The sequence below is a fragment of the Cannabis sativa genome, chromosome 9, assembly GCF_029168945.1.
Source record: "Cannabis sativa cultivar Pink pepper isolate KNU-18-1 chromosome 9, ASM2916894v1, whole genome shotgun sequence".
NCBI lineage: Eukaryota > Viridiplantae > Streptophyta > Magnoliopsida > Rosales > Cannabaceae > Cannabis > Cannabis sativa.
In genome coordinates, this window is record NC_083609.1 from 9,430,279 (window position 1) to 9,452,505 (window position 22,227).

Below are 22,227 nucleotides of genomic sequence, written 5' to 3' on the forward strand. Positions count from 1 at the left end.
AGATGAATTAAGCTTTGGATTATGTGGTTTGCATCTTATATGTTTATGTGATTTTTAGATTGAAAACTAGGGTTGTTAGCAGCTGTTATTTTAGGTAGTTTTAAGGAAGTTCTTGCTGGAAATTGGTTGAGTTTGAAGGATTCTTAACTCAAGTTCTTGAGCTTGTGTATAGCTAGTGTAAAGCATGAATTTTGTGTTTATGCAATCTGAATATTGGTTTTTGTTATGGGATTTGATGCATGAGATATGTGTTTTTGATCCTCTGAGTTATGCTAGCAGCTCTATTTCATGATTTTGAGATATATGCATGTTTGGGTTGAATTGGGGGTGAGTTTGGCATATTTTCGAAGCTGAAATTTGAGTTTTCTGGGTTTTTAAACCCAGTGGTCGCGACCATGGTCGCGACCACGATAATGGCAGATTGCTATTTTTTTTAAGTTTTTGTTTTTGCCATAACTTTTGACTCGGGACTCCGTTTGGGACGTTCTTTATACCGTTGGAAAGCTCTTTTCGAGCTCTATGTGATTATATGTGATTTGGATGCCAATTTTATATTTTTGTGGAAGTGAGATTTAGGGATTAACCCTATTTGTGTAAATCCCGGTATTGTGACTAGGATTACCGGCACCTGGTCAGGAGCACCCGGGGATTTGGAATCTCTACTATTGCGGGACAACAGGTAAGACAGTAGTTTGCACGTAGAGTATGCGCAGTGGCGCTTATGTGAATATGATATGCATGAATGTTTAGTAACCGGGATTAGGGTTATTACCCTAATAGGAACGGTCTGTTAGCCTAGGGTTATTACTCTAGTGGAATATGTGTATAATGCCATGCCATGTTAAATGAAATGAAATTTAAGGATTGTGCGCTCAAGGCATAATCAGGTTGGACTCGGTACTCATAACCGAGATGAACCACTTCTAAGGCCTTAATGTAATTAGACGTGTGAGAGCAACACGTGGGTCTACGTCACGTAGATTTAAATAGATGTGTGAGCGCAACACATAGGTCTACGCCACGTAGACATAAATAGGCATGTTGATATAGTGATCAGGTCTGTGCCATACAGACATATATGTGAATAAGCATAACATATGTGTTATGATTTATACTGTCTTGCTGGGCTTGGCTCACAGGTGCTCTACTGTGCAGGAAAGGGTAAGGTCATAGCTGATCAGCCATGAGTTTCTGGAGCAAACGAAGAATGTACATGTTCACGCCACTTCAGACCAAGCGGGTTATGGGTCTAGCAGTGTTGACTTTTGTATTCTGTTTTGCCGCTTAGGTCGGCTAGTAAGAAAGAGCTTGTAATAATTTTGTAAATATTTTTGGGATCCCAACTATGTTTGAAAAGTTTAAATATATTACAAGTTTATTTTCAGTCTGTTTAATATAAAAGTTTAAATTCTGCGCTATTTTTAATTAGTAATCCCGGTTAGGGGATTAGGGTTTCATAATCATTTTTTTTTGGGTAGCGTGCCTAATTATTTAGGGCGTTACAATCTCAACCAAGAAAGTAATAGTTGATCGTTGCGTTTCCATTATTTGTGCACATGGTTGGGTTCGTCGGTGATCAAAGTTGTTGGAAGAGGGATTCCAGTGAGCAAGATTTCGTCAAGATCGTGGCTTAGTACAGTCGATAAGACCTAAGACTTTTAGGACAAGTAGTTAGTACGATTTAATTTGATCGTTAAAATAGAGGTAAGGGAATTAGAAAAAGGGTTCCAGTTGGAGTTCAACTAGGTTGGTGGCTCGACAGTGGCTTGAGTGAGGACTTAACTAGTCGTTGGAGTAGGATCGACAGATGTAGACTCCATGGTTGACGTTAGTCGATGGTGACTGATACCATGTAGAATTTCAGAGTATGAAATCCAAGAAAAATAAGAAACAAAACAGAGAGACTTTAGAAAAAGAATTGAGGAGAAAACAAAAGCTACTTTTTTCATTGATTAAATAGCTATTTAAATAGAAGAGAATTAAGCTATTCAAGATTAGTTACAACACTAGCTACATTCGGTTATGAAAACCGTTAACAATTAGACTATGTTTTTAACTAACTCAACTAATTATATTGACAAAAACTAAGAAAGCTTGGGGATAGCAAGATGATTCTCTCCACCTTTTTTTTTTTTGAAAATAATGATTCTCTCCACCTTAAAATATGACAACATTTCTTTTCCTTGTCCTCATCATCAATCAGACTAGTATCAACATAATCTCTCATCATCAAAGTATATGTGAATATTTCAAACTAACTATAGCAAACCATCACCTAGATTTATAAATAAAAGAGTGTCAAAATTAAATTGAAGATAAAAGAAAAATAAACCTAAATAATGTCTATCATCTTCATAGCTTTTTTTAAGTGGGAACTTTTTTAAAATAGAATAATACAATAAAATGATAAAATATTTTGGAGGGGTGAGTTCTTTCATAACCACTGTATTCCTACACAATTTTAACCAAATGATTTGTAATGAATGGATAAAAAAAAATTCCATGGTAGGAACAAAATTAATGTCTCCATAATAGAATTGTCATATATATATATATACATCTATTTTATATAAAGTGTGCCTATATAACCGAATTCTTGGTTTATGAGAAATTCGTGGGTGACTTTTTATTTATATTAAAAATAAAATAATTTATGAGAAATTTATGGATCACTTCTTATTTATATATAATAAAATAAATCTCATTAAATCCAAAAAAAAATATATCATTAAATAAAAACAAAAAAATGACTCAACATCAAATTTTCAATTACACATCATATAAATTACTCAACATCAAATCTTCAACTACACAATACATGTAATTACTCAAACATCACATCATTCAATTATAAAAAAAATGACTTTTTAGGAGGGAAAATATGGTTGACTAATAGAGCTAAAACAATATGTTTCCAGTGTGAAATGACTCAACATCAAATCTTCAATTACACAGCATGTAAATTACTCAACATCAAATCTTTAACTACACGATACATGTAATTACTTAAACATCACATCTTTCAATTATAAAAAAAAAATGACTTTTTAGGAGGGAAAATATGGTTGTCTAATAGAGCTAAAACAATATGTTTCCAGTGTGATGAAAAATTAAAGCAACAATTTTGTTAATATCAAAGAGTTTGTAAAATCCGAAAGAGTTTGGGCACAAAGAAATGATGTTTCTTTTTCTTACTCTTTTTAGAATCAATATATGAATAATAATTTGAATTAATCTTATAATCTTAACTTTTTAATTCAATCAATAATTATTTGTCACGTAATTATTAAGTCTTTTCCCTTTAATTTTCCTTTTGTTGATGATGCTAATTTATTCATATTTTGATTTCTACAATTTTTGTGTTCAGACTATTAAGGTAGTGTTCTCCTAGGGGATCTAACGAGTTTTGCCCCTTCGCTAATGGCCTCTAAAAGTTCAAATTCGAATATTGTATAAATCTTCAATTTGTTCTATTTCTTATATTAACTGAAATTTTGCTACTTTTTTTTTTTAATTTACAACTTTATTGTTTATATCTTATTAGGGACATTCATGGAAATTAGGGTTTCTTTGAAATATACAATTAATGAGCATTACTTTTTGATCATAGTGTGTTTTCCATGGCTGAAAACCTAAATAATCTCTATCATTTGATATCAAATAAAATAAAATTATCATGAAGTATACATTATGGTTATTTAATGAGTAATTAGTGTGTTGAAATTGTCAAGCTGATATTTAGAATTGTTTATAATTGAATTGCTTCTTTGTCAAAATTAATATTAAGTATATTTATATGTTTATAGGTTTATCTATTTTCTCTTAGATCAATCATGCTCATATAGCAAAAAAATCATACTCATATAGACATGTTATTTTCATTTTGTAATTTAGATCTTCTTAGTCATTATTTAGTTCACTTAAACCTTTTCCGATTATGATCACTGAAGTTTTGTTTCTTTTAGGTACTCCATTACAAAGATCTGTATTACATGTATTATTTATTTTTGACTATGAGGAGGTGGATTTCTTTATTGGGAAACATATAGCGTGAGAAATTATTGTTCATATATTGAATAATTATTTTTGATTAATGGGATTCATATATATAACTGTGTATATTGAATTATTTATTCAAATAATTATTTATTGTTCATATATCTAGAATCCTATTTGATTAAAGTTAAGATTATAAGATTAATTAATTTGTGATTTCTTCCTATACACATAATAATAATAATCTCACCGAATAACTAATAACATTTTTTCTTTAATTTTTAATTGTATAACTTTCAAATAACATAGAAAAAAATTAGCATAAAATTTAGTATACGTGCCTCGCACGTAGCTTTTTGCTAGTATATTAATATGTATATATATATATATCATTATGAAGGAAGAGGTTTCAATGGTTACATTTTTATTGTAACCATCATGGTTACATTTTTGTAAGTCATTGGATTATTATTAAATGGTTGTCATTAATTTGGAAATTCAATAAAAATAAATAATAAATAACTTGTAACCTGAAAGTAACCTAATAATTTATTTCCTTATAAAACTTTAATTAAGATTAATTATATTTTAAAATTAAATTTATTATAATTATTAATTAATTTTTTGCAATTTATTACTATATAAGGATCTTTTAGCACTTTATTTTTTTTTTACACTTAAATTATTTAAAATTTTATAGCAAAACTTTTTATAATTTAAAATTATACACATATAATTTCATAATTTAAATTTTATTATGCTTGTAATCTTAATTTTAAATATTACACTTAATTATTTAATTTTTTTATTAAAATATTTAAAAAGTAAAAAGTGAAATAAGTTCAAGGATTTTTTAGAAAAATAATGGCTACACTTGTTATCGATTGACTAGCTTGAGGCTTCATACTTAGTTCATCTAATTGTAACAAAATAATTAAATATCATTTAAAAATAATTAATTATTTAAAAATTTATTATAAGAAGAGAATTTTAATTTGTGTCAAAAGAAGTTTAATTTTTGTAAAAAAATAAATTTTATTGTAAATATTATAATTAAATTGATTAATTATTAAAATAATTAGAGTAAGGATTTAAATATAAATATTAATTGCTAAAAGAGGTCTTGTTAAATATTTAATTAATTATTTTAAGAAAATAGTTAATTATAATTAATGAATTCTAAAAAAGGAATGTCTACCTATTAGTAACCTGCTATTACAGGTCAAAAAAAATGTAATCATATAGTTACAATAAAAATGTAACCATTGACTAGTCACCTATATTATGAAATGTCATAAATTTCACATTTATTAGTGTCTTGATTAATAAATAGTTAGCAAATTAGTCATAAAATTGTGAGAGAATTTGGACTTTGTGATTTTTGAATTCAGTATTTCCTCCTTAGTATGTGTTTTCAGTGACTAAATAGAATAGGTTATTTAGGATTTTATTTTCCCAAACTATGATTTATGCATTATTGTGCCTTTTGAATTTTTCAATCTATGAAAAATGGTCTCCAAACATTCACAGTACTATAAAGTGATCCTTCTGTGAAGTTTTATGACACGTGGCAAACGAAATTATGATGATGTAATTGTTTAGACTATTACCACGTCATCGCCAATTGTGTAATTAATTTGAAGAAAAAAAATAATTTAAATGTCCTTAATTGAGTTTTACTTTAATTTTTTTTATTAATCATTAATTGATTTTAGTTTAATCACTTTTTATATTTTTTATTTTAAATTACAGTACACATATGACAATAGTCTAAACAGTCACGCTAATTTACAATATTGTGAATAGTTTGAGAACTATGTTTAACAGGCTAAAAATTTAGGAAGTACAATAATACATAAGCTATAATTAAGGAGGAAAATCCTAAATAGCCAATAAAATATGAGTAAATGTTATTACTTTTAGTGAGATTGTACACATATATAATTAAATGGTTTTAGTATTACAATTTTACACAAAAATTCAGCTAGTACACTTTATTGTATTATATTATATAGTATTGAATTAGGTTGTATTTATTTATTACAATACTATATTTGGTATTGACGTGTATTAATAAGTTGTGTAAAATTATATTATATTTATCATATATATACCAAACTCCAACCCCAACTCCAGACCTAGAGCCCAGTTTCGGCCACGGGCAACAAACACCAACCCAAATCCGGACACGGCCCTGACCCCTACCCCAGACCTCGGATCCAACCCGACCCCAGACCTAAAATCGGACCCTGGCTCCGGACCATGGCCTCATACCTCTAACCCAGCCCAGGCTTAGAGCTAACCCCAGACCCAGACCCAACTCCAGACCTCGGCCCCCAAACGCTTTTTAATAAATATTATAATACAAGTTAATACAGGTCATTTGTTATGTATTAAATAATATGATTCAAATCATATTATAGTTTATGGTAATATTAGTTAATACAATATAAAATCTTATTCACACATAGTGTTCATTATTATTTAATACAATATGATTCTTATATAGCCTAACAAAAGAGTCTTTAGTAATTTAATGAGTGAATGGACTTGCATATGATCTATTAATGAGGAATGTTAAGGCACTAGTTAGTGGTGTCTAGTACCTTTCTACATGTTAATTGTTATATTATTTATAATAATATAATATATATATATATAGATTAAATATGTGTAATAAACTAATAATATGTAACATATAACAATATATATATTAGTTGTCATCATTTTATAATATTTGGGGGAGTTACTTGTTGCTACTATGAGTAACCCCACTAGTATCACCAATATTAAGAGTTTAATTAAAAAGATGTTACACATCTTAATTTGAAATTTTTAATGCTAAAGGAGTTATGGTGTGTGCATGAGTTATATTTGAGTCCATAACATTCATGGGAGGTTATAAGTTTGAATTTCAAATGGTGATATCCTAAACACTATATAAAGAAGCCTAATGTGCTCATATTGAGAGAGAAGTTTTCTATCAAAAAAACACATTGCTAGAAAACTCTAAGGCTTCATAATTGCTAAAGTTATTTCAATGAGAGTCCCTTTAGTACTTAGAGATGGGGAAATAAGCTTTTGGACAAAGGTGTAATACCTTGTTCAAGTCATGGTGATCCCCACTAATCTACACTCAAGGTTGTGAGTGAGTGTATATACATATATATTATTCTCTTGTTATATATATGTATTATATCACATGTGTTGTATTCTTTTTCTTTTACCTATATAGATATGCAATATATATATAGTGTATATATGTGTGTTGTAACATATATTTAATCAATCTCTTATTTTAGTCTTTGTATTATTTTACAATAGAGTTGTAATACATCTTTATTTTCCTCTATATTGTAACAAAATCCCTAACATTAATATCGTTATTTGTGCAATTAACTATCAAAATTCATATATATATAATATGTTACTTTTAAGGAGTATCGCTAATCAGTTTTAAGGTAACACGTTTGGAAGGTGTTGGATACTATTAGTACTCAATAATAATGTGGTCTTTATTAATCTATATATATCTCTTTTTAATTAATAAATATTTACGTTTTTCTAGATAGATGGTGCTCCCAAATTAGGAATTGAATCCATATTTAGAGTAGATCACTGGGTTAGGTTAGGCCATTTTTTGGTCATATTCTAGGGTTTCATCTTCTCTTGAAATGAAATTCTAGGGTTTCTAAGTAAAGTTATAATGACAATTAATTGATTTGAGATATTATGTAGCAATTGCAAGTAGTACGGCCACTATCTCATAGAAGTAAGTGACATTCACGTAGCTTAGCATTATTGATAGTTATTATAATTATATTTTCATGTCAAAGTCACTACTTTGAATTCTCATTAGCTTCCTAAAAGAAAAGAAAAAGGAAAAGAATTATCATTAGCTTTCATTCATTTTATAATTGGCATTCGATTGGTATTTTAAGGAATGAAGAATTTCTCAACAATCATATTCAGTGTTAATGATTCTTAATTTATGTATTTTGATATGTTTGCTAACGAAATAATTTATATATGTTGTAAGAATATCTATATTCTAAAAAAGATTAATTATGTATATATATGTATTGTTAAAATATTTAACCATTTATGTATTGTTGGATTTCAGTGAGAGAAATTTATATATATATTTATATATATATATATATATCTCAGTGGATATAATACCAATAAATTATAAGTCAAAGAAACAAAATAACAAGGACTAATAGATTTAATAAATAAAAGTTACAAAATTTGTGCACAAAATACAAATAAAATATGTAGATGAAGAGAGGGTACTACAAAGACAAGACTAAAGTGACAAGTAAATATAAGAGCAATAGAAATAGAAATAATAACAAAGTAGAAAAATAGAATGAGCTCTCACACAATATTGAGTGTAAAGTTGAGGCTCGGGATCACCAACTTGAACAAAGAAACTCTCAAATAGAAATAATTATGTGGAATTATCAAGACTGAGGCGTTTGGTTGGGAGGAATGAAAATATAGGAATAGGAATGAGAATGGGAATGGGAATAGGAATGGAATGGAATAAAATTTAAAATGCATAAAAATAATTGATAAAAAAATAATTAAATTTTTTTTCTTGTTACATTGGAATGGTCATTCCTTCCTTTTTAAAATGGAATAGCCATTCTACCAAAATGGTGGAAAGAGCATTCCATTGGAATGCCATTCCAATACTTTAAAATGCAACCAAACAAAGGAATGGAATGAAAATTATTTCCTTTCCATTCCATTCCATTTCATTACCTCCAACCAAACGCCACCAATGGTGTTTTTCTAGCTATATGCTCTCGAGCTAGAATATAAAATATGAAAAACGTGTCTTTGTAAGTGAGCATAAGTCACCTATTCTTAGGGTTTAGGTAAAAAAAAAATGAAATTCAAACTCCACACTCTACATGACAGTTATAGAGCATTAGTTTAGTTTTAAAGTGATGAAAGATGATTGAAGATGTAAGAGCTACCATGCAATTGGAACCGAGGAAAAGACTTTGTAGAAGTCTTAAACGACATCGTGGCAGAGAGTCAGGGTAAACAATATAAGCCCCCACACACTAAGCGATGTATTGCCTAGCACTTAGCACCTTTGGTACTATTTTTTCAGCTTTTGTGTTTTGGCTCTCCAACTTTCATAAACTTTTCTCATAAGTTTAAAACTCCTCACATAAATGAGTATAAAAAATATAGAATAATTAGTAATTTTTCCTTCTGAACATTCGACAATATTAATTTTGGTCCTTAAAATATATGGTTTGTTAAGAATCCCCCTAACCTATTACATTTACATAAATTTAGTCTTTCTATTAGGCTCCGTCTCATTATTCTGTTTAAATAATAACGTGTCTTTGTCAATTAGCAATATTTCTCCCCTAAACTTTGACAACTATCAAATTGTACACCCTTAAAATAAAAATAAGAAAGATTCAATATTTTCTTTAGTAAATCTTAAAAAAATTAATTTAGATCTTAAGAAAAATTATTTTGAATGATTAAGAAAATTTAAAAATAAATTAAAATTTTAAAACTAATTACGCAATATAAAAAATTATTTATTTTTTATTAGAAAATTCATTTAGATATTAAAAATTGTATTTGTAAAAATATAATAAATACTAAATCTTAGAGGAAGAAACTTGAATATATTTTACTTTTATCAAAAAATTAGATTGATTAAGTAAACATAACATTTTTTAGTTTAATCTATAACTTTCTTTTCAAAATAATTTCATATTTTTATTGAATTTTCAATTATTTTTTTTTATTTGCTAAGGTATGATTTTATAAATATAAATAAGTTTGAGTTTTTTTCAAAAAATCTTAGTTCATTTAAATTATTTATTTGATTATCAATAATTTTGGTTTGACTTTTTAAGATACGTGTTGATAAATAAAATAAAGTTTAAAAATATTTTTAAGTAAAATTAATAAATTTTATCCAATTTTTTTAATAATTTTTATTATTATTATTTTGAATTAATAGAATATTATAATTGATTTAAAAAAGATAGAATATTATAATTTTTAAAATTAATTTTTTTTTTATAAAAGGGAGAAAAATTTTGTATTGGTCAAAGATCAAGGGGTAAAAATGCTAATTTTTAATTGTAAAGAACCGGAACCTAATAGAAAGGGCATAATTATGTAACTGTTATATTTTAGAGAGAATTTTTAACAAGCCGTATATTTTAGGGGACAAAATTAGGTAGTGCTGAAAGTTCAGGGTGTAAAAATATTAATTATTCAAAAACACATTTATAAATATTATAATTTTTAAAATTTTCAAAGACACTATTATCAAAAAAAAAAAAAAATAGAAGACACGTAACTCTATTTACACACATAAGTTGATATTTTTGGGAGTTAAACGAAATTTCACATTATTTTAAAATTTAAATTTATTTTAACTTTATTTGATATTCAAAAGAAATATTTTGAAATTTTTTTTTCATTATAATTTAAATATTTGATCGTGTTCTCAACACTATAAATGTTTACTGAGATTTTAAAAAACTAATCAAATTAAAGCTTTAGCAATTAAATAACGGTTAAATAAATGAGACGAAGGATTTTACTTGGTTTGGGCGTAATTATCCCTAGTCCACGAGTCAGTATATTGGCCTTGTAGGTGTAAAAATATATTACAAGTGGTGTTTACAATGAAACCCTTACTCTGGTTCTCTTAGTTCCTCTTGAAGAAAATGAAAGCTTAGAGAGTATTTTAGCAGAGCTTCGACTATGTAATTTTTGATCCCCTTTTTTGAATAAATAAAGGAGTTTATATAGACTAAAGTACGGGTATAGGCATACCCATAACTCACTTAGGGTTTTTTGCAAAAATCTCACACTCTATTGGGGTAAGATACATAAGAATACGCATTATTGGGCCCTAAGAAGGCTCTTCTTGTGAGGTGAAGGGTCCGTATAGCTGGGACCACTGTTGGTGCAGGACGTGTGTCGGGCGGTGGTTGCACCTAGTAGACAAAACCCTCTGAGGAGTCGTCAGACTAAAAGGCGTATTCATAGGTGGTACGCGAACTACCATGGTCTGACACAGGGGACAAGATCTGATCATATGTGTCATAAAAGTATAACCATCACAAGAGTCATACGACTATCGCTTCATGATAAGCTTCTGATTTTCCTTGTGCAATTGACATCCTCCTTATACCCTTCTTATGAATCCCATGTGTCTCCCTATTAGCTTAGTTGATTTGGTCTACTTCGGGTCCTGAATGGATGACAGGGCTTCCAGGTCCCAGACGGTAATTTCCCTTGTGGTAAATTTTTGGGCCTTTCTAGGATTTAGACCTCTCCAAAATTTGTTTAGTCTTTCCGCGACTTTCTCCAATTAAGGGGACTTAATTGGTAGTTACTTAGGCCATTGCCTTCTACCTTTTGTCATGTGTCCTTCATCCTGAAACGTGGATAATATTTATCCCCAAGCTTTTCGGACTCTTGAGTGGTGGAAGCTTGCAGTCTCCTTCAAGATTACCAGGGTACACTTGGGATACGTGGGCAAATCTTGAGAATGTAGGAGCATCTCTTTCATCCTGCACTTAGTAGTTGAGAGATCAAAAACTTTTATGGTAAACAACTGGTAGTGCACACTTGTCATACATCCTTCGGATCTGTGAATAGTACATGCATGCAGGAAGCACATTTATTCCAGGAAAAGTCAAATGGTGGCAGAGTTATGATGTGATGACTCTTTAATGCGTAGGGGGCCCAAGGCAAATAATGATGATGATTAAATGCCTTGATTTTGCCAAAGAGCATTAAATATAGTCTTCTCAACTCCCTAACCATTAGATAGCTTTGTGTTTTTTAGCTGATTTGATCTAGGCCTTTGATTTTCAATCACATGGACTGATTTCTCCATTATAAATAGGCACAAAACCCCTATCATTTTCTTTTTTCACCCTTTTCAAGCTTTTTGAATCCCTTCACTTTCAAATTCGAACTAAAGTTTTACTTCTCAGAACTTAAGACCGAAAAACTTCAAACCCAAGCCCCATTTTCACCAGCGGATGTACGAGAGTTTTGATACCATCATGAATCACCTTCTGCGAATTTGAGCAAGAAATTTCCCAGACACACTACCTCTAGTTCTCAGTACGAACCACCCCCAATCAGACGAAGGTTTTGACGTTTAGGTAGGCTTCGACCAAGTTATTAGTTAGGCACGCGACTTTCAAACCCTCCATAGCAACCATCTCCTTTCTTTGAACCACAATACAAGTAAGACGTTTTTTGAACTGGTTAAATTTTTCAATTTCACACTAGGGTAGAAATTTTCGTTCAAGCTATGTTCTGGATTATTTTTGCATGTGACCATTAGAAAGAGTGTTTAGAAGATTACTAGGTATGGAACTGTTTAGGAATGATATTGTCTTGCGTTTTCTTGGTAAATAGTAAATAGGTTCGAAAGCTTGAACCTTGCAGGGTTAATTTTCATGAATTTAGGTTGTTCTTTGTTTACCCATTTGGAGTCATTAGGGCTTCAAATGGGGTTATTTTTTAACTTCTCGTTGTCCTATGATTTTCCATGGGTTCCCGACTTGATATTCAGAGGCAACATTCTGTAAGGAATACGCTTCCAGGTGATGGGTCCAATCCGAGCAATTTTAGGGGAGGCCTTCCCCAATATCCTTACTGTCCTTAAGATATAGGGTATTTAATTTCTTAGATTTCTTTTTTCTTTTCTTTTCCAGTGGATGGTCTCAACGACGAGTTTAATCTTGAGGTCATGGACCTTGAGGAAGTAAAGGTTGAGGCTCCGGCAGAGGGACCTCAACAAGATCCTACCCTTGAAGCTGCTTTTAAAGGAAATTAAAAGAAAACCAAGACAAAGGCTAAGGTGGAGGCTCCACCCCCAGCCTCAATCGTGTATAGCTAGTACATTTGGGAGATGGATTAAAACGTCAACAAATTCAAGGTGTATGGCATGATGGAGAAATTTTCTACTGAGGGAGGAGTCAGTAACATTCCTAGACTGGTGTGGAACAGGTTATAAGTCACAGGAGAATCTTCTTCCTGAAGCACAGATGGGTTCAACGCCTGGAGCTGGGCCCACATCTCAAGCTGGGCACACTTACCCCTGAGGACTTATTTTGCGAAACACTACACAAAGATCAGAATTGCTCTTTTCCAGTTGATTCCACCGTCTTATAAGTTGTTATATGGGTGGTACGTGTTATGTGAGATGGGGAACGCTGGAGTTCCAAGTCCAAAAGAGATTTTGTACTATTATGACATCAAGCCTCAACCCATTTGTAACAAAAAATTCAAGGTTGGGTTTTACAAACTGAGAAGTACCTAGACGTGTGTTGCCTATCAGCACAACATCACATTCTCCTAACCTTCAGGAGTACTGGTTTTTCTCCACTGGTTTCCCAATGAAGAGGGTGTTGAACCTCTCTTTGGACTTCAAAACTCCATGTAAGAACCTTTTTCCTTTGTCTCCATTTAATATTATTTTCTCACTTTAAATTTATGACTAATGGAATTTTTTTCATTTGTGACAACACCTATACCTCAAGCTCTTGTGAGAGAGTTTGATGAAAATATTGACCCTAAACAACCCCATTCCGGATATCGCTCTAAATGTGAGTAACCTAGTTACCACTAAGTTGCTCTGTGAATATGGGCACATAGCCAAATTTTAGAGTGTCAATAATATCAGCCATAGGGGCCTTGGTTACATTTCCCTGGAGGTCAAGGAAAATATCGTCGTTGGGATCTCTCAGATCATGAAGGGGGCCCTTAAAGAGGACGTACGTATGATGACAGACTGAGCACGTCGCCATCCAAACTATATGACCAAAGAAGAAGAAATTGCAAAAAGGTTTGATGTCGCATACTTGGACAAGGGCACCCCTATAGCCAAAACCTCCGGAAGAGGTAATAGGCCCTTCCTCTTACTTTGTACCCCCATTTTGGACCAAATGGCTCGAGTGGATCAAGGGGGCTTTGATTATTATTTTTTGCACTTCAGGTCCTCTTAAGTATCCTATGAAGAGTTACGTTGATAGGATAGATGAAATCTTTAAAAGGCCAAGTAATCCCAATATCGCCCGAAATGGTAAACGTAGATCCTTTTTAGTCAATGTCTTTCTCGGGTTTTAGAGAGCATGGAATCTTTATGAATCGAGAGGACGTAGTTTTATTTGCTCACATAAAGCCATATAATAGCTCTCCTAATGGTTGAATCTGCCAGAGTCCTATCTTATGCTTACGCCTAATTACATATACTTGGTTTCAATATTTAGTTATTGTTTTCTAACAATATTATGGATTTTTAATGTTGTAGAGGCACTAGAGGCAACAATGCTGAAGTCAATTATGGGCTCCATCAACCAAAACATTGCCCAGGCTAAGGTTGCTTTTGGGGGCCAAGGACCTTTAGAGATTGATGGAGGTAAAGACAAGGGTAAAACTAAAAGCAGGGTGAAAAAGGCTCGTAAACCAAGGACTCCAAGCACTCGCCCTTCGTTCGGTGTCCAAGGGACTCTGCCTGTTAAGAAGACCTTTGTTGGGGCAGAGAAAACCTAAGCAAAAGTGGGAGATGCTTCCCAAAGTCAGGTAATTTCAAGTGGAGGAAGAGTTCTAGAGGTTCTATCTCTTCAACAACTCAGTTCGGCTCCTCAAAAGGTTCCTTTCGGGATAACTTCCCCTAAGGTAACCCAAGATGGCATGGAAGCCACTATGCCATCAGATGAGAGTGGGGAAGGTTTTGTGTTCCCCAAGAAAGTAGCTACATCTGCTAAGTGTCCCCTTCCTCCTACTGGCTCTAAGAAGGTAGCCAAGAAGGCAAAGGTGGTAGTAATGGGGTAGCAGTCTCCGGGGGGAGAAGGAGATCTGAGGCAGGTTGAGATCCCAAGACAATAACAAACCAAGCAGTAACCATCCCAATCACAACAACCAAAATAGCAACAAAAACTCTACCATCCACATTAAAGACCAGTACAACCATCACAAGAAAAATAGGCACAGCCATCACAACAATAGGACCAGCAACAACAGTAGACGAAACAAATCCAACCTCACCAACCACAACAACTGCAAGCTCAGCAACCAACATAATAGCCACTTCCACAACCTCTTCAGTAAGATCAGCAATAGCAACAGCCACAAAAGTAGGCATCTACTACCCTTCTATCGGTCCCCTCTCTTAACTTCAAATGGCATTTGTGCCCCAAAGAAATTAACGTCGAGGTCCTAAAGAAAGTGGAGGAAACTCATCAATACCTCAAGGGGCATCATGACAAAGAAGTGGCAATAGTTCAGAGAAGGTCCACCCTCATCCAATCAAGGAGGTAGGCTAAAATAGCAGAGGGGGCGCTGCAATAGTCTCAGACCAGTAGTAGATTCTACTGCCTTAAGCAGGTATTTGGTACTTAGGATTGGGACTAATGTGATGCCTTTTGTTGCAGAATTATTGAACAAGTGGCAAACAGAATTTGCTACCTAACAGTAGAGAAGTGGGCTATAGGTAGAAGCTCTAACCCTATTACCTTGTCTCACGCAGTTAAACAGCAAGTTTTTGGGGTAAGCACGTCACTTTAGGTCCTATATTGTTATTTTGTTGTTGTATTATGTGTTGACATGTATTGCTTTGTTATATCAAATGGCTCCAATCGTGGAGAGGGCTTCCTAGGAAGTTGGCACTATGGTTGTAGAGCTTGAGCAGGCTTAGGCTAAGAACAAAGCTCTAACTTCAATAATCAAAGATATCAAAGTCCAAGCCACTACTTAGATTGAAAAATGAGGACAAAAGCTAAAGACTACCATCAATGAGCATTTAATGAAGTCGAGACAAAATATGAAAACATGTACAAGAAAAAGTACAATGAGTATGTGGCTTGAGTTAACGCATCTCATGAGGACATTTGTTAAAGGATCAAAGCCAAAATAAAATCCCTTGTTGAAGTGTTAAGCAGCCTTCTACAAGAGAAATATCTTGGTGAGGCTCGAGTGATGATAATTTGGCCCCTCAACAAATTATAAATTAACTTATGGTATCTACACATTATTTTCATGACAATTTAATACCCTTTTGATACCAATAACATAATTGGTCACTTAATTTTGTATCACACTTTATAATAGCATATACATTATACATATGTATCCACAATAGGATTTTAATCCAACAAGCCTTCTATAGAAAATGCTTGATCTTCATAGGGAGATGTAATTACCAAACTTTATTCCATAAGACAGAATTACCCTTAGAACTAGAGCCTTGCCCAATGCCAAGAATACGTATAGTATTCCAATACCCACTCAGGACTGAGTAAAGACCTGATCTCTGAAAATGTCAAACCATATTATCATACATAGGGATATTGTCCCTAGGTATGGCAAGAATAGCACTTGCCTCATGCGGAGAGAAAGAGCTCTTAACTAGAGATGCATTCCAACACCCATTAGACATCAAAAGATCCTTAACAGTAGCATCATCACGTAAGCAACAAGGAGAGAAAGACTTATTACCATCCAAATTAGGGATCCACCAATCATGATGGATGAAAACATTAGTTCCATCACTAATGAGCCAACGACCTTCATCTTCAAATATAGCTTTACCCCATATATAAATAATACATCATATAATCATAAAATATTACTATTTTGGTCCATGATTAATATTATTTTTGTATATAATTAATAATTTATTGTCAAACATGAAAATGAGAACTTATATGTAATTATTATTTGACATCTTAATAAACACTGTATCTGAAGGTAATAATTACACAGTAGTTACACAATTATTTCTAAACACAAAAATAATTTATAAAAAAAATATATAAGATACAACAAACTCAAAACAAAAATCCATTAATAAAAGATATCTCTAAGAGCATTTTTAATGAAATGCTAAAATAATAATGTACTACTATATTTTAGTATTTTTTCAAGAAATTAGTTCTCAAACAATGTACTAAATTTGAGCCGAAATGTAGTATTGTATCAGATTCAGAGCAACATGTAAACAGTATTAACTGATTTCTGTTTTTAGTTAATATTTCAGTTAATTCTGTTAAGGTAGTTAAGTTGTTTTCTTTCATTCATCTTGTGTGTACTCTGTATATAAAAGGCTTAGTCCTTATTCAATACAATTCAAGCTTTTGCATTCTTTCTCTGGTTCTTTTCTCTCTCTCTCTCTGTTTTGCCTTGTTCTGTCATTCTATATGGTATCAGAAGTCTTGACTCAAGACTATGTCGTCGTCAACCTCCGATCCTCAGGCCCCTGCCGTACAATCCGCTGCCAATGGATCTTGGAATCCATTCTTAAACTCGTTGTCTTCTTCCCTCACAGTTAAACTCAATCGTGCAAATTTTCTGTCATGGAAATCTCAAGTCACCCTTACTGTCATTGGCCACGATCTCGATGAGATCTTGTTCACAGGAGTTCCCCCACCTCAACATCTCGTTGACAACACTCCAAACCCTGTATACATTCAATGGCGAAAGAAAGACTAACTCCTGCTATCTTGGCTCCGCTCATCGATGTCTGAATCTGTTCTTGCATCCGTTGCAAACTATACTACATCTCACTCTGTCTGGCGTGCCCTTGAACATAAGTTCACTTCTCAAACGAAGGCTCGTCGTCTTCAGCTCAAAGGTCAGTTTTCTTATGTCCAGAAAGGTGGCCTCTCCATTTCTGAGTTCATCGATAAGGTTCAAAGTCTTGCCGACTCTCTTGCCATAGCTGGTTCACCAATAGATGATCAAGATCTTGTGTTACAAGTTCTAAATAGCCTTGGTCCCGAATTTGATCCCGTTGTTTCTGGCATCACGTCAAGAAGGATACTTGGCAACCAAGCATCCCTTGCCTGTAAACGTTTGTTAAGGTATCTTAAAGGTACCATCTCAGAAGGATTATTGATCAAACCAGCAACATCTCTCACTGTCACCAGCTATTCTGATGTCGACTGGGCTTCGTGCATTGATGACAGACGTTCAACTAGGGGATATCTGGTATATTTGGGTGATAGTTTGATTAGCTGGTCAGCTAAAAAGCAACAGGTCGTTGCTAGGTCCAGCACTGAAAGTGAGTTCCGTGCTTTGGCCAATACCGCAGCTGAAATCAAATGGATTGTCTCTTTGCTATCTAAATTGCACATCACTTGTTCTCAATTCCCTGTTATCTGGGTTGATAACCAGAGTGTTGCTGCTCTTGCAGCTAATCCGGTCTTCCATACTCGTTCTAAGCATATTGAAATCGATTTACATTTTGTAAGGGATCAAATTCTGGCCAAGCATTTATCTGTTCATTTTGTACCAAGCATTGATCAAGTGGCAGACTTACTTACTAAGCCTTTGTCTATAGATAGGTTTATCTACCTTAAGTCCAAACTCAAAATGGTTAATACCCCTTTTCGTTTGAGGGGGGATGTAAACAGTATTAACTGATTTCTGTTTTTAGTTAATATTTCAGTTAATTCTGTTAAGGTAGTTAAGATGTTTTCTTTTATTCATCTTGTGTGTACTCTGTGTATAAAAGGCTTAGTCCTGATTCAATACAATTCAAGCTTTTGCATTCTTTCTCTGGTTCTTTTCTCTCTCTCTATTTTGCCTTGTTCTGTCATTCTATACAACACATACAATTTTATACTTATAGTTTTGTTATTAATCACTAATTATAAGTTTTAATGCATATTTTTTAATTATAATGTTATTATTAATCAATTTTTAAAATATTTAATTTGATTAATGATCGTTAATGATATTTGTTATAAGAATTTACGTATTGGAATACAATTAAAATATTGAGTGAAATATAACATTTCTTTTTTTTTTTTTGTTTTGTGTTTTTTGCTTAAATATTTTTGTGTTAAATTTGACACTATATTTAAATAAAAACGATCTTATAATAGGTATTGAGTTGTGAATATAAAATATACTTGAATATATATTAAAAAAAATAATAAAAATATTGCTTTTTAAGTACAGAGAGATTTATTTATGGTAGAATTTTAAAAAAGAATTGTTTGTTTAATATTATTTAATTTTATTTTGTATTTTTTAGTCAATTATCTTTTATTAATATTGCTTGATTAATATTAATAACATTCATAATTATTATTATTGTTAGTTTGTGCCATATTTTTTGGCTAGTTTGTACCTTTTTTTTTTTTGAATATTTTGTATCATATTATTTGGCTATTTTATTGTATGTTGTTGACTCGTTTGATAGTGAATACAACCTCAAAGGGTGCTACTAAAAATTTTCACAAATAAGTTTTAAATTTTACTTTTAATTATATCTAATAATTTTGAGAAATTTTCTCTCTTGTTTTATCATTTTTGTTAGTTAATTGTGTTTGTTTTTTGGCAAAATAGTTAATTTTAATTGAGAATTAATTTATTAAATTTGATTAATCTCTCAAATTTTATGTAGTGTAGGTTTAATTGATTAGTATATTTCTACCTTAGAAGATTTTGCTCTAATAATTGGACATAACAAATTAGTTTCTATACAATGGTGACACGCTGAGTAAAAAAAGCTTCAAAGATAAGTTCTCTCGTCAAAATAATAATTGGGTTTTATCTTTAATTTAAAAATTTGTAATATTATCATTGTATAGTGTGCTAATTGGTTAGTTATATTGAATGTCTCTTGAAAGTAGTCTCAAGTTATTTTGTCTAAATTTTTAAGATAATTTAATCTTATATAAATTATTTTAGTTGTAGTAATTCATATTCTAATTTTATATATCTTTATTTTAGTTGGACAATTAAATGATTGTCATAAGGTGATTTCTCAAACAAAATAATAATAATAAAAATATTGGGTTGGAAGGAGAAAAAAGTCAAAGGGAAAGTTATAATAGTTGAGAGAACCAACTAAAATTCAACTGGCGCTTTTTCTTAGTGGAACCATTACCAAAGGAAGTCCTTCCTTAAGCTCACATTAAAACTCCCACTCTCTCTCTCTCTCTCTCTCTTTGCTTCCACTCTTCCCACCTTCCACCCAACCCAACTCTTTCATTAATTTTCTAAATATATGCCATAATACTCTTTGCCCAACAATATATACATATATTCATCCTTTATGCTTCAAATTTATACCCAATATTCTCTCAAACTTTATTTTCTTTTTCTCTTTCTATTTCCCAACTTTCTCTCTTCTTCTCTGATCCTTTTTAGGGTTCTCTTGGTTGGTTGAAGAACACTCAGAATTTTAAGTCAGAAATCGACTTAAAGGTACTATATTTATATATGTTCGACCTAAATTTCCTTGCTGTGTTGAAAGATCATTTTTTTTATTTTTATTTTTATTATTATGTTATTTTAAATTATTGGAATTTTAAACTCTCAGGAGGGGAGATCGCCTTTTTGTTTTTAAAAAGTTTTCTTTTTCTTGGATTTATTTTCTTCTTCTGTTCTTTTCAGGGGAAGTTTGGTAGTGTGATGATAAATTGGTTGTATTTTACTATGTGTTTGCTAAAAAGTAGGTATATGAATATGTGTTTACGGGAAAGAGGTCAAAACCCAGATTATGGTTATGGGGTTGGTGGTGTTGTTTATCTAAGATGACTCACTGAGTTGGTGAGCATAGAGTTATGAGTTGACCCGGTTAGCTTATAGAGCCTAAGAAAGTTGTGCGAATACAAGTTAAAGTTATTGAATAATTTGCAAGTCTCTTCTATTCTTGTTAGTTTCTAGCTGCTGATTTATTAAAGGCTGTGTTTGGTTTAGACTATCATGGCTATATAGCTTGCTAGCTGGGTTTGAAAGCCTCCTTAGTTTTCTTTTTTCTTCTCTAGACTTTTACTATAAGTTGGTTTTTCATTAGCACTGTATTTTAGAGCTCATGATCTATAAACTTATTTCTTATACTGCTGGAGAAGATGAGAGGAATATACAGTTACGATTTACTTGAGTTGTTTAAGAATTGGGATATTATGTTTCCCTTTACTAATCCTTCTGATTTTTGATCTTGCCTAACATATCGTGGATTAAAAAGTAGAACTACTTATTGAAATTGATTACAACTTACTTCAGGGTTTATTTTTCTATCTTTTTGAAGTACTTTATGGTTTAGATTTGAATGTGTTCTTTTTTTTTCTTTCTTTAATTTCAGTAAAAGAAGGGTGACATAAGGGAACTTTTAAACTAGCTTTATAGTTATGGATCAACAAGGGCATGGACATGGGCAGCGCACAGCGATGACTGGTAATCAAGCTTATGGCGTAAACCCTTATCAATCTAACAAAATGATGGGGCCATCTTCAGGTGGATCAGTTGGGTTATTGCAGAGTCCTACTCAATCAGCAGGCCCGTCTGCTTCACCTCAGCTCGCTCAACACCAACTTGCTTATCAGCATATCCATCAGCAGCAACAAGAGCAGCTGCAGCAACAACTCAGGACTTTCTGGGCAAATCAATATCAAGAGATTGAGCAGTCTAGCGATTTCAAGAACCATAGTTTGCCTTTGGCTCGGATCAAGAAAATCATGAAGGCTGATGAAGATGTGAGGATGATATCAGCTGAAGCTCCTGTCATATTCGCCAGGGCGTGCGAGATGTTCATTCTAGAGTTAACACTTCGTTCTTGGAATCACACAGAGGAGAACAAGAGGCGAACGCTTCAAAAGAATGACATTGCAGCTGCAATCACAAGGACTGATATATTCGACTTTCTGGTTGATATTGTCCCGAGAGAGGATCTGAAAGACGAAGTGCTTGCTTCAGTTCCTAGAGGGAGCCTCCCTGTTGCTGGTCCAGCTGATGGTGTCCCTTACTACTATGCTGCTCCCCAGGTTGCTCCCCCAGGTATGATGGTTGGAAAGCCTGTGATGGATCAAGCTGTGTACGGGCAACAACAGGCTCGTCCTTACATGAATCAGCCAACATGGCCACATCAACAACAACCCCCCAATGATTCTTGAGTGGAACAGGGTTTGTTTGGCTTGGAGTATACAGCTGAAAGAGTTGTGAATTTTCACTATATATCATAGTTGCAGGTGGGTCAACAGTCAATAGTTATTTGTCTTGAATACAATATCAATTAAACACTTTAATTCTCAGCGGGAGAGATACACAGTGCTTGTTCTTATTGGTGGTAATACATGATAAAAAAATCCTTCAAAGGTGCTTGGTACTGTAGATAGTTATGTCTATCTTCACATTAGATGTAAGATTATAGCTTTCTCTATTTATGTCAATTCTTTTTTTTTTCTTTTTCAACATCAA

General features: G+C 32.3%; 1 protein-coding gene and 1 long non-coding RNA gene across 2 annotated transcripts; both read left to right on the top strand.

Annotated features, from left to right (window-relative positions):
* Positions 1 to 273: 273 nt before the first annotated feature.
* On the top strand, positions 274 to 3,253 carry LOC133030881 (uncharacterized). The gene is made up of 2 exons (XR_009684413.1): positions 274 to 679; positions 1,156 to 3,253. It is a non-coding gene; the product is annotated as an uncharacterized LOC133030881 (long non-coding RNA).
* A 16,546-nt stretch (positions 3,254 to 19,799) lies between these two features.
* Positions 19,800 to 22,221, top strand: LOC115722631 (nuclear transcription factor Y subunit C-9). Its single transcript, XM_030651889.2, has 2 exons — positions 19,800 to 20,235; positions 21,116 to 22,221. The coding sequence occupies exon 2, from the start codon at positions 21,162 to 21,164 to the stop codon at positions 21,921 to 21,923; it is 762 nt and encodes a 253-aa protein (XP_030507749.1). The 5' UTR covers positions 19,800 to 20,235; positions 21,116 to 21,161; the 3' UTR covers positions 21,924 to 22,221.
* The last annotated feature ends 6 nt before the right edge of the window (positions 22,222 to 22,227 follow it).